Here is a 13,718-nt window from a genome sequence, read left to right as displayed (position 1 = left end):
TCTTACAAACTAGCAGTGTTGATATAGTTTGGATGTGTGTCCCTGCCCAAATCTTGCACTGCACCACGTCTGGCCACCTTGCTCAGTCTTTCTTGCTCCTGCTTTGGCCTTGTGATGTGCCTGCTCCCCCTTTGCCTTCTACCATAATTGTTGGTTTCCTGAAGCCCCCACCAAGAAGCTTAGCAGATGCTAGCATCATGTTTCCTCTACAATCTACAGGATGATGAGCCAATTAGCCTCTTTTATTTATAAATTTCCCAGTCTTGGCTATTTCCTTATAGCAATGCAAGAACAGCCCCATTCATTTTGCATGGCGCTGTACCTGTGGGATACTTCAGATCTCAACCAACAATTCACAAAAGTGATTGAGGACATTTCCAGTGGCTAGAATCCAGGTTTGTCGAGGTGGTCAATCAATAAAACAGTTAATTAACAATTATTCGTTTGTTCATCTTCTTTTTGTTCTTTCATTCATCAAACACAGATTAATCATTAACTGTGTACCTATTACAAGCTCAGTGCTGGGAATGCAAAGGATCTCTAGATTTAATAGGTTTTAACTGGAAGTATGAGATTTAATAGGTTTTAACTGGAAGTAGGAAGATAGTGAAATAACTTTTAAAATGCATTAATCAGTGTTTTCTTCCTCAGTGTCTACTGTTATTTCTCTCATAATTCTTAAGGCCTAGGTTTTGTAACTTGGTATAATATAGTGTTATTTTATGATGATGATCATCATAATGCTGCTACCAGTGAGACGGGATTATTCCCTTGACCTTGACCCCCTTCATGGGCAGGAACTGGAATGGCTCATTTCACTCAGCCTGCTGCTTGCCACTCCTCACGAGAGGGAGCGTGCAAGTGAGTCAGGAACCAGAGCGAAAATATGAATGCTGGAACTGACCAGTCACTCCTCTCTGGTGAGAGCAGGCTGTGTGTGGGCTCTGGAGCAATGTCCCAGCCCCTGCCCTCATGGGCTCTTGTCTGGTATCCAGAAAGAATCAGGTCACATGAACAGATCGAAGGGTAGTATATGTGGAGGATTTTCTTGGGCAATGGATGTGGCTGTCAGTGGAATGGGGAATTGGAAAGGGAATGGTGGGGGAAGAAGGTGATCTTTCCCTGAAGCCACACCATCTGAAGTTGACCGCATTTATCTGTAGTCTCTGCTTGTATCCCCAACACTTAGCCATTTATATTGCTCTTCCAGCTGAAGTCTTTTTATGGGCACAGGATAGGGGCATGGCGGGCTAAAAAGGCAACATTTAGCTGAAAAATGGGGTCAGCTATTGTCACTTAGGGCCACAGTTCCATGCTTTAGAGTGGGGTTTAGCCGGGAGCCCAATCATTCTGTGTCACCAGTGCCATTACATACATTTTACTCCTTTTCTCTTTTATCCCTTATAACATCCCCAGGAAGTATTATTTTCCTGATTCTACAGAGAAGGACAGAAGCTCAGGGAGTGATCTGCCCAAAGTCACAACTACTATATAAATAATATGACACTGGATTTAATCCACTCCAGGCTGACTCTGGAGCCTCTGCTCTGTCAGAAATAAGCAGAAAAGATTGGTCCAAGATTTCTGCTGCTTCTGCTTTGAATCCTGTGTAAGAGGGGTCTGGACATACTGCAGGTGGTCAATAAAGACTTAACAAAGAGGAAAGGACACAATAGAGTGAAAAGGCAACCTATAGAATGGGAAAAATATTTGTAAATCATAATATATCCAATACAGGGTTAATATCCAGAACATATAAAGAACTCCTATAACTCAACAACAAAAACACAAATAACCAGATTTTAAAAATGGGTAAAGGAGTTGAATAGTCATTTCTTCAAAGAAGATACATAAATGGCCAACAAGCCTATGAAAAGATGTTCAGCATCACTAAATCATTAGAGAAATGCAAATCAAAACTTCAAGATATCACTTCACACCTACTGGGATGCCCACTGTCAAAAAGAAAGAAGCAACCACACAGAAAAAAGGAAATATTGACAAGGATATGGAGAAATCGGAACTCTTGTGCACTGTGGGAATGTAAAATGGTACAGCCACTATGAAAAACTATATGGAGGCTTCTCAACAAGCTAAAAGGTAGAATTACCCTATTATCCAGTAATCTTACGTCTGGGTATGTATCCCAAAGCAGTGAAAAGCAGGGTCTCTAAGAGATATTTGTACAACCATGTCCATTGCAGCATCGTTCGCAATGACCACGAGGTGAAAGCAGCCTGCACACCTGCTGAGAGATCAATGGTAAGAAAATGTGAGGCTCTAGAACTAGAAATACCATTTGACCCAGCCATCCCATTACCGGGTATATACCCAAAGGATTCTAAATCATGCTGCTATAAAGACACATGCTTACGTATGTTTATTGCGGCACTGTTCACAATAGCAAAGACTCGGAACCAACCCAAATGTCCACCAATGACAGACTGGATTAAGAAAATGTGCCACATATACACCATGGAAAACTATGCAGCCATAAAAAAAGGATGAGTTCATGTCCCTTGTAAGGACAGGGATGCAGCTGGAAACCATCATTCTCAGCAAACTATCGCAAGAACAGAAAACCAAACACCGCATGTTCTCACTCATAGGTGGGAATTGAACAATGAGATCACTTGGACACAGGAAGGGGAAAATCACACACCGGGGCCTGTTGTGGGGCGGGGGGGAGGAAGGGAGAGGGATAGCATTAGGAGATATACCTAATGTAAATGATGAGTTAATGGGTGCAGCACACCAACATGGCACATGTATACATATGTAACAAACCTGCACCTTGTGCACATGTACCCTAGAACTTAAAGTATAATAGAAAGAGAAAGAAAGAAAGAAAGAAAGAAAGAAAGAAAGAAAGAAAGAAAGAGAAAGAAAGAGAAAATGTGGTATATACATACAATGGCATATTATTCAGGCTTAAAAAAGAAGAGAATCCTGTTATGTGCTACAACATGTCTAAACCTTGAGGGTATAATTTTAAGTGAAATTTAGTCACAAAAAGACAAGTACTGTGTGATTCCACCTACATAATGTATCTGAAGTAGTCAAGCTCATAGTAACAGAAAGTAGAACGGTGGCCGGGCATGATGGCTCACGCCTGTAATCCCAGCACTTTGGGAGGCCAAGGTGGGTGGATCTCCTGAGGTCAGGAAACCAAGACCAGCCCAGTCAACATGGTGAAAACCCGTCTCTACACAAAAATACAAAAATAAGCCGGGCGTGGTAATGTGCACCTGTAACCTCAGCTACTCGGGAGGTTGAGGCACCAGCCTGGGCGACAGAGCAAGGCTGTTTCAAAAAGAAAGAAACAAAGAAAGTAGAATGGTGGTTACCAAGGGACTGGAGTAGGGGTAAATGGGTATAGTTTCAGTTTTGCATGATGAAAATGACCCAGAGGTCTGCCACCACTGAATTGTACAACTAAAAATGGTTAAGATGGTAGATTTTGTTACGTGTTTTTTCACCAATTAAAAAATAAATTTAATAAAAAAGGATAAAGAGGAGGGCAGCCTAATGTTATGCTCTTTATGCCCGAATTTGGCGAAATCGAGCCAGCTCTTTTTTCCTATGACAGGGTCTGAACCTTACTTTATCCCAGGGATAGGAATGGCCCCAGCTCCCGCGCAGCCTCCGGGCTGCACCACGCTCACCCCGGAGTCTCTCTCCGCTCCTTACTCCGCCCACCGCAGTTTCCTCCAATCGTGGCCCTCGCCCCGCCCCCTTACCCGAGCCTCTTTCCTGCATCCGGGCCTGAGAGGGCAGGCTTGAGGGAAGCATGGAGGTCCATGGCAAGCCCCAGGGTAGCGCGAGTTGCTTGTCGCCCACCCGGGACTCCTCTAGAGTCCCAGTGTCCAAGGAGCTGCTGACGGCGGGAAGCGACGGCCGCGGAGGTGACGGACGGGTGACAGAGGCATGGGCCGCACACGTGCGGCGGAGGCGGCGCGGCCGGTGCAGCCCGGGGCCTGTGGCTCCCTGTCCGTGCTCCGTACCCTCGAGGGGAGTCCCGGGGACTGCTGCGGGATTCCGGCGTGCTTTGCTGGCGGCAGGGGTGGGGGCTTTGGGGCGGGCACCCGGCTGCGGGCCCGGAACAGTTTCCCCAGCTAGTGGTTCCTATTCTACAAGGTAGTCAGCGCCCACCCTGCCTGGCGCCGCTGCTAGGCACCTCCCCTGCACTGAAAGCTGGGACGCTCTCGAACTCTTTTGGAGAAGGGAGGGCTTTTGGTCTGGCTGCCTGGGTCAGAGCAGTTGGCTGGTAGGGGGAAGCGGAGTAATATTATGCTAACAGTCTCTTCCTCCTTCACACCCACACCGACCACCCCTTAGTGTTGCTGTTTTGTACAGGATGACATGCATCCGGGAAATCCACACAGCATTTCAGACACTATAGGTAGAATTTAAAAGCATGAATTCGAATCCCAGCTCCACTAGTAATTAACTGGTGGGACTTATTTTCATTCCCTACGCCTCAGTTTTTGCATTTGGAAAATGGTGGTAGTAGTAATGCCAGTAGAATTTTTGTAAGGAGGAGAATGCGTAAAAAGGCTTGGGCATGTTGTCAGTAAATACTAGCTTGAAGAAGGGTTTTATGAGAACCCAGAGATTCCGAAGGAAGTATAATAATGATAACCAAAGCTTATGTAGTCCTTACTATGTATGCCCCAGGAACTAACTCATCTACTCGTCACAACAACCCTTTGCAGAAACTCTGTTATCTCTGTTTCATAGTTGAGGAACCTGAGACATGATTTATCATACAGGTAATTTACTTTCTGGAGATCATGTGGCTAGAAAATAGCAAAACTGGGATTTGAATTCAAGTAGTCTGGCTCTAGAGTCTGTGCTCTCATCCCGAATCCAGTAGGCTTTCAGTAGTAGGCATTCAATGGATGTTTGTTGCGCTCTGCTTTGCTGATTTGTTTTTTAACCAGAGAGTTAAGGGATTTTCCGGGTATTAGAAATAGGGTGTGCAAAGCCTTGAGTTTCGTAAGTTCCCCTCTTGGAACTCTGATGGGGTAGAGAGTTGGGATGATTCAAGTGTGAGAGATGAGGGTGAAAAGGTAGAGTGGGTGACAAAATCGCCAAAAGGCTGTTTTTCTTGGGTTGAACATCTTCAGAGAAGGGAAAATACCAGGCAAGCGTGTTTTACTAATGAAGAAACAAATGCTTTGAGATCAGGTGAGTGGCTCAGTGTTACACAACTAGTCACCATTTCTGCCTTCACTTAACCATTGTTATGCTCTGTACTGCTTCCTCCATTCTGTCATTGCAGACCCACGTTTGTCTACTGATGAATTTCTGATCCAGAAAAGTGCAGATTAATGTGCATTTATTACCTGGCATTGGTGTTAGAGGTGAATGAGACAGGCTAGATGTAAGAAAGGAGAGGTGTCTGTACATAAAGAATTAAAATGTTGTAATGGAGCTTGGAGTGCTGCTTTAAAAAAAAATCTTGGGGTGTGTGAACAGTCAAGACTTAAAGACTGGTCATGTGAGAGGCTTACTGGTGGGCCTTTGCTTTTTTGTGCAGTAGTAAATTAAGGGTGTTTGTGTGTCTGTATTTTCAGGTATATGGGACAGGTTACTCATCAACTCCCAAAATAAGTCCAGGAAGACCTCCTCTCTTCAAACAGTTCGGATAGAGAGGAGTCCCTGTAAGTACCTCTTCCCCTCTCTCACGCGCTCTAATGCTGAGTTTTGTCTAATTAAGCTGTTATTTGTTGGGACGGTCTCTGCCTTTATGGTCAGGTATCAAACCACAGATAGTCCAGTGGAACAAGTCTTACTTGGGATTTACATGATAAAGTCGGTACACAGGATAGAATTTCTTACATTATTTCTCTACCTTAAGAGGGTAGCTTTTTTGTGAAAAACTGCTTGTTGGATGAATTTTGGGAAGTCAAAAACAATTGTTAATCTCCATGGCAAATTTTTTTAGAGGTTACTGAGCTTCAAACTTAATATATATGGATGGAAAACCACAACCACATCCCATTGAATTGGACGCAATTATTTAAATGATAAATATTACTTAGAATACAGCATAATGGCCAATTCTCTTTATTAATTATTCTGTATGTTGCTGTACTGCACATTCGTAAGTATGTCCCACACTCAGACTTTAAGTATTACATGAATGCCCTCTCTGTAATTCACTCTTAATGTTAAAAAAAAAGGCAAAAATTCAATAAAAACAATGTAAATAAGCATGAAGGTTATCACATCAATAAACTAAGAAATCATGAGTACTCTGAAAGGAAAATTTAACTAGCATTATTACTGTAGCACTAAATCTACAATAGCTAAAATGACGACATGGTGGCTGTCCATCCAAAAACCGGTTTTTGTGGACATAGGTTTTTGTTTTGAGGGGTTCCTTACCTAGGAGTGGAATTGCAGGTATATGGAAGGTGTGAATTTTTTTTTTTTACGAAGAAGAAATTGCCATTGTGCATTTCCACCAGCAAGGTATGAGAGTTTAGTCGCTGCATATCCTCACCAAAATGTGGTGTGGCCTTTTTAATTTTAACTAGTCTAGTGTGGATATAGTGGTATCACGTTGTGATCTTAATTTGTTTATAATGGCTAATAATGTTGAGCATCTTTCCGTGTATCACTGTTTGTATGTCTTTGGTAAACAGCCTGTTCAGCACATTTAAATCTTCAGCACATTTAAAAAATCAGGTTTCTCATTGTAAACATCATTCTTGATAGTGCAGCTCCGTTGGTGATAGACTTACCAGCCCTGTGTGTCTGAGAAAGTCTTTATTTTGCTTTCAGTTTTTGGAAGATGCTTTAATGGATTTAGAATTCTAGGTTGACAGTATGGGTTTTTGCTTTTTCTTTTTTCTCCAGTACTTTGAAGACGTCACTACACTTTCTTTTCAGTGGCATTGTTTCTGATGCCTGTGTCTACTGTCAATTTGTGTCATGAATATGGTGTTTCTTTTCTTCTCTGGCTGCCTTTAAGATTGTCTTCATTACTGGTTTTTACTGATTTTATGGTGATGTGCCCTTTGTAGTTTTCTTTGTGAGTCTTGAGCTTGGGTTTGTTGAACTTACTGGATCTATGAGTTTATAATTTTTATCAAATTTGGGAAATTTTTACGGATGTTGTTGCTTGCTCCTGTCTTGCCTCTCCTGAAGGGACTCCAGTTACACCTAATTTTGACAGTTGGGGTTGTCCCACGGCTCATTCATTGTTTGTTTGGGTCTTAGGTTTTGTGCGTTTCAATTTGGATAGCTTCTATTGCTGATTTCCTTGAGTTCACTATTCTTCTATATTGTCTAATCTGCTGTTAATTCTGTCAAATGTATTTTTTCAAGGTAGATACAGTTTCCATCTCTAGAAGTTTGAGACTGTTTATATCTTTTGTTTCTTTCCTTGTGTTTGTGCTTTTCTTTTCTTCCTTGAACATACAAAGTATATTTATAAGAGCTGTTTTAACATTCTTGTTGCTGATTCTATTGTCTGCGTCACTTCTGAATCTTTATTTTTTTCCCTACTCTTTATGGATTATGTTTTCCTGTTTATTTGCATGTTTGCTAATTTTTTATTAGATGCTGGACATTTTTAATATTACAGTGTCGTGTGTTGGATATTATTTAATTTAGAAGAACTACGACTGGACTAGCCTCAGCGTTCAGCATATACTCTCCTAGAGTACCATGGAATTATTTGGCTTCTGAGGATCAGGGTTCAGGCCACACTTTTTTTTTTTTTTTTTTTTTTTTTTTTGAGACGGAGTCTCGCTCTGTCACCCAGGCTGGAGTGCAGTGGCCGGATCTCAGCTCACTGCAAGCTCCGCCTCCCGAGTTCACGCCATTCTCCTGCCTCAGCCTCCCGAGTAGCTGGGACTACAGGCGCCCGCCACCTCGCCCGGCTAGTTTTTTGTATTTTTTAGTAGAGACGGGGTTTCACCGTGTTAACCAGGATGGTCTCGATCTCCTGACCTCGTGATCCGCCCGTCTCGGCCTCCCAAAGTGCTGGGATTACAGGCTTGAGCCACCGCGCCCGGCCAGGCCACACATTTTGGTACTTGTTTTGCTCTACTTGATTCATTAGTTGGAAACAAAAGCGGGACCAGGTTTTCTGTCTGTAGCAATAGATTTAAATCTGAGGACAGAAAAATACCTTTTATTTGTATTAGTAATTTCTCTTTCTGTATATCCGAAGGGGAATGAGAGCTAACATTCCCTATTGTGTAGGGCTTTATTTGTGTACATGCTCTTAGGGAGTCCTTCCAGCACCTTATTTTACAAATAGAGGTCGTCTACTTGACCTTGGCCGCTATTTTCTTTTCTTCTTCCTTACGCTGGACATTTTAGTCATCTGTTATGTAGCCATAACAGTTACGTAAGTTCTGAGAGCTTGTTATATGCATGATTATGTGCTGGGCCTCTTTTGAGAGAGAAAATAAATATTCTTGTTTGTTGACTGCTCTGTATTTGGCATAGTGACTGACAGTTGTCACTCCCTTTTTATAGATTAGTACACTGAGGTTTCAAGTGGTAAAATTAAATGTATTAATTAGGATTCTTGGTTGCAAATGGCTAAAATCCAGCTCAGATTGCCTTAAGCAGAAAAAGAAATTATGTTGGCTCTTTTTATTGGGGGAAAAAAAATACTCCAGGTGCAGTAATTTCAGGTGCGTCTGGATCCAGGTGCTCAGTGTTCTCAGAGGTCAGCCACTCTGTCTCTTAGTCCTGCTTTCCTAGGCATTGGGCTAATCTAGAGCATACTCTTCCCCCACGTGTGGCGAGTTGCCAGTTTATCAGCAACTTCAGCCTTATATTCAGCCAACTCAGTCATTCACTCAGAAAGATTTCTCTCTCAACAGTTCAACAAAAGGTCCCGAGTAATCTCTTATTGGCCTGACTAGAGCAGCGTGTCACTGTGATACCACTAAAGCACAGTACAGTAGCCAAGGATGTGGAGGATGTAGGCATGGGGTGAGGGGCAAGAGTGACTAAGAGTGACACCAGCTTAAAAGGAAAGCAAGGGTTATATTATCAGAAGAAGGGGAACAGATGTTGGGTAGGCAGAAATAATCACTACTTAATTAACTGGCCCAGGGTAATTCAGATAGAGGTAAAACTAGGATTCTGTATATACCTAGTCAGTCTTACCCTAAAGCCTCAGAACCTGGTGCTCTTAACTGTTAAGTCACACTGCCTCCCTATTTAGTTACTATTCGTTGAGTGCTAGCCTTCTAGGAGTTTACAGTCCTGGGGATATATGAGAAACAAAACATTTGAGAAACAATTAATTGCTGGATTGTGTAATCCTACTGCTTTATTCAGAAGAGGATGGAGGGTTTTTAAATGAAGGGAACTAAAAGATATGTAATTATGATTGCTATTATTAATACTCAATTCAGAAGTGTTTATAGGAAATCCTAGGTTTCAGAATTTACTATCATAAATGTTGATATGCTGTATTTACTTTCCACAGTATTGGACCAGGTGCAGACCTTTCTCCCGCAGATGGCACGGGCAAATGAAAAGCTAAGAAAAGAAATGGCAGCTGCGCCACCTGGTCGTTTCAATATTGAAAACATTGATGGGCCTCATGGTAAAGTTATACAAATGGTAACTATGCTTTGTTTTCATATGGTGAAATTACTAGTCTACTTGTCACCTAAGAAGAAAACTTTTCCATTTTATTTTCAAGTTTTCATTGTCCTGGTGTTAACTCATGTTTCCAATGTTGTATAGGTACATAGTCATTTTATGATTTAGTCATATGATGTCACAGGAAGGTTTTTTTTTCCTAAGTCAAATGCTATATTTGTTATTCTGAAGCATTAATCTACTCAATGTCCTAACTGGATTTTTTTTTCTGTCCAAGCCCCAAAAGAGGTGATCATAGTCTGATTTATTGAGTATGCAAAAATAAATGATGTGTAGAAGAGAGCAATTGATTACATAAGCTATGTGTAAAAATGTTCTCTCAGTTTATAGTCATGTCTTGTTTCTGCACTGGAATTCCCTTTATAATATCTGTGTCTGGACAGAGCTGAGACAATTGTTAATAATATCTAATTCATTAGCCAGTCTGGTCAGCTCTCCCTCCAGAATATATCCCAAATCTAACCACTTTGTACAACCTCTGCTGTTCCTTTGGACCTTTGTTGGCCCAGGTAATTATGGTCTCTCCTTTGGAGTATTGCAGCAATTTCTTAACAGGTTTTCCTGCGTTCACTGTTTCTTCCCTGGGGTCTGTTCTTCACACAGTTTGGGACCTGGGGGCTTCCCATCACGTTTCAAATAAATTAAGTCCTTCAAGGGGCCCATATGATCCTGCCTGCAGTTCTCTTATCTCAGAGGTTCCCAACCCCCAGGCTGTGGACTGGTGCTGGTCTGTGGCCTGCTAGGAAGCAGGTCACACAGCAGAAGGTGAGCAGTGGGTGAGCGCGCATTACCACCTGAGTTCTGCCTCCTGTCAGATCAGCAGCGGCATTAGATTCTCATAGGAGCACGAACCCTATTATGAACTGTGCATGTAAGGGATCTAGGTTGTGTGCTCCTTGTGAGATTCTAATGCCTGATGATCTGAGGTAGAACAGTTTCATTCCAAAAACATCCCTGCCAAGGTCCGTGGAAGAATTTTCCACAAAACCGGTCCCTGGTGTCAAAGAGGTTGGGCACTGCTGCTCTGTCTGACCTTATCATTTACTACACAGTCCTCATCATTTACTGCCCTCCAGCACCAGTCTCACTGTGCCTGATCTTCTCCCCCATGGTTTTCTCAGGTAGAATGCTTTTCCCTAGATTTCTCCATTTCGACTCCCTCTGTCTCTTTTCAGTTGTCACCTGATCGAGAGGTCTTCCCCCATAGCTCTATTATTATTTTATCTTGCTTTATTTTTCCATATTTTCACAATCCTACATTATGCTTTATATGTATTTGTTTATTGCCTTTCTTTCGCCTCTGGAACAAGAGTCAACAAATGTTTCTGTAAGAGGCCAGATAGTAAATACATTAAGTTCTGTGGGGCTTACTGTCAACTCTGCTGTCATAGTGTGAAAGCAGCCATTGACAATACATACATGAATAAGCAAGGGGAAAACATTTTATTGGGGAAAAAAAACTCCAGGGGTGGTGATTTCAGGTGCACCTGGATCCAGGTGCTCAGTGTCCTCAGAGGTCAGCCGCTCTGTCTTTTGGTTCTGCTTCCTAGTGTTGGCCTAATCTAGAGCGTGCTCCTCCCCCACCTGTGGCAGTTTGCCAGTTTATCAGCAGCTTCAGCCTTAGATTCAGCAACTCAGAAAGATTTCTCTCTCAACAGTTCCAACGGAAGGCCCCGAGTGATCTCTTACTGGCTCAGTTAGAGTAGTGTGTCACTGTGTATGGGTGCTGAAATGAGAATTTCATACAATTTTCACCTTTCGTGAATAGCAGTATTTTAATTTCTTCCCCTCAACCACTTAAAAATAGAAAAAACTTTCCTACTTTGTGAGCTGAACAAAAATAGGCAGTGGGCAGGATTTGGCCTGCAGGTTTTAATTTACGGGTCTCTGCCTGAAAATATAAATTTCACCAAAGCGAGAGGTTTGTTTTGATTTTTTTGTTGTTGTTGAGTCTCTGGTACCTAGTGTAGTGCCTAACTCATGTTAGTATTTGCAGAATGAATGTTGTTGAATGTGTTTAAGGTATATAGAATTAGGCCATAGCAGATGTTTTAGACACTTATTGTAAATTTAAATCATCATTATGGCAGACCCTGACAACTAAAAGTATAAAAGAGCCATGTTGTATTAAAAACGTTTCTTATCCTTGTGGCCTGGTGTGCTGTCTCACACCTGTAATTGCAGCACTTTGGGAGGGCAAGGCAGTGGATCATTTGAGGTCAAGAGTTCAAGACCAACCTGGCCAACAGGGTGAAATCCCATCTCTATTAAAAATATAAAAATTAACTGGATGTGGTGGGGCACACCTGTAGTCCTAGCTACTTAGGAGACTGAAAGGTGCAAGAATCACTTAAGCCCAGGATGTGGAGGTGGCAGTGAGCTGAGATCACGCCACTGCGCTCCAGTCTGGGCAGCAGAGCAAAACTGTCTCAAAAAAAATTCTTATCCTTTATGTTTCAGTATTTTTGCTGAGTATTGGTTATTCTCAATATTGTTTTATTATGACTTTTTAAGGAATTGCTCTGAAATAGATTTCCTGCCCACTACTTTTTGCAGGATGTGGCTTTGTTTGAGATGAATCAGTCGGATTCAAAAGAAGCGGACAGTTCAGAAGAGAGTTCACAAGACAGTTCAGAGAACAGTTCAGAATCAGAGGACGAAGATGACAGCATCACATCTGAAGTCACCATAGATAACATTAAGCTTCCCAATTCTGAAGGTGGAAAAGGCAAGATTGAAGTTTTGGACAGTCCAGCAAGTAAAAAAAAGAAATAGTCAAATAAATTATCTGAAAAGAAACAGGTGACATATGTCTGCAAATTCTGTGAAAAAGAATGATTCACTGACTTTTGCTTTTCAGGCACCTATAGTGCTTTTATGTGTTAAAAACTTCAGACAAATTAAATTTGACAGTTTATTTGATCAAAGAATGATTCATGAGTTAGGTAGCATTGTAAACTGAAAGGGGTTCAGAGACCTCCACTCTCCAGCATGGAAAGTGTGCTTTTATCAGCTGAACACAGAAGTAGAGTACAGAAATAACTTGATGGGTTACAGCTAGGTGTTTGCCTAAATAAGGCAAAGAGGAGACTTAAGGCTGCCCGATGTCCCATAGGTATGATCTGATCTAAGGAGACCTGAGGCTGCCTCGTCTGATGGGCTGAGGCTTGGCTGTTTGTGATTGGCTGAACTTGGCTATTTGCTATAAAAATACACTCCTGAGTTAGGTTTTGGTGTGTTCATGATTGCGGTTAGTAATGGCCTCCTGCTTATTTAACAGTCCTTTTTATCAGTCTCTGGATCTTGAAGAGATTGACCAAAACCTTAGGCATTGATGCCACTCTCCATCACCATTATAATGGACTTGTTTGGTCTCAGGATGGAATTCACAAGTCATGATGTCAGGTCAGTAAGACCATTTAGCACATAATGGATGGCTGTATAAAAGTGCTTAAGACTCTTGAGAGGGTATCGCACACCAAAGAGACTATTACGATGACTTTCAGGAGAATAATACCAAGAAACTGAAGTGTACTGCTTGACAGGAGCGCCTATGAACCATACTCATCAAAATCAAACAAGTCAAAGTTCAGGCAATATAGACGGTTCACAGTATTTGAGAACAGTTAATCATGGTATTTGTTTGGGAAGTGATGGGGATTAAGGACTGTGGTTGCTGTAAATGGTCTTATTTAAAGAGGTAGCCGTTTTTTGTCATTAGCCTTATAACAAAAGTCATAGGAATCTGGAGACCCCCTGGAAGAAACATAAAGATTAGAAAACCTTGGAAAAGCCCAGCTTGTCATCCACCATTTGGGATGCCTGCAAACTTACTGTTAGCTCTTCCTGCAAACATCATATGTTCTGTTCCCTTGAGAAATGTATTTCATGCGTATGGTGGCAGTGTCCAAAGAAACAACAGTATCAGTTACATTATTGTATTGAATTTTCTGTAGTAGCAAAATCTGGAAAAATAGGTACAACATTCGGTTTTGTTTAGCACCACACATAACTCCCAACATGAGCAAAGAGGAGATCTAAGGCTGCATGATATCCCATTAAGTGCTTTTGTT

At 41.8% G+C, this 13,718-nt stretch overlaps 1 protein-coding gene across 4 annotated transcripts in view; it reads left to right on the top strand.

Annotated features, from left to right (window-relative positions):
• The first annotated feature begins 3,751 nt into the window (after positions 1 to 3,751).
• Positions 3,752 to 13,718, top strand: part of NOPCHAP1 (NOP protein chaperone 1) — a 32,772-nt gene continuing 22,805 nt past the window's right edge. For 3 of the 4 annotated variants that reach the window (XR_011608901.1, XR_011608900.1, XM_071071203.1), the window contains exons 1-4: positions 3,752 to 3,905; positions 5,580 to 5,666; positions 9,467 to 9,603; positions 12,202 to 12,447. Coding sequence is in view for 2 of the 4 variants with exons in the window: in XM_071071203.1 (XP_070927304.1) it covers positions 3,791 to 3,905; positions 5,580 to 5,666; positions 9,467 to 9,603; positions 12,202 to 12,420 (558 nt within the window). In the remaining 2 variants the exon portion in view is untranslated. Of the gene's footprint in view, positions 3,906 to 4,084; positions 4,773 to 5,579; positions 5,667 to 9,466; positions 9,604 to 12,201; positions 12,448 to 13,718 lie in introns of those variants that run through there. The other variant, XM_071071204.1, reaches the window with a different exon arrangement.

The sequence above is a fragment of the Macaca nemestrina genome, chromosome 10, assembly GCF_043159975.1.
Source record: "Macaca nemestrina isolate mMacNem1 chromosome 10, mMacNem.hap1, whole genome shotgun sequence".
Lineage (NCBI taxonomy): Eukaryota > Metazoa > Chordata > Mammalia > Primates > Cercopithecidae > Macaca > Macaca nemestrina.
This window is presented reverse-complemented; position numbering and strand designations above follow the sequence as displayed.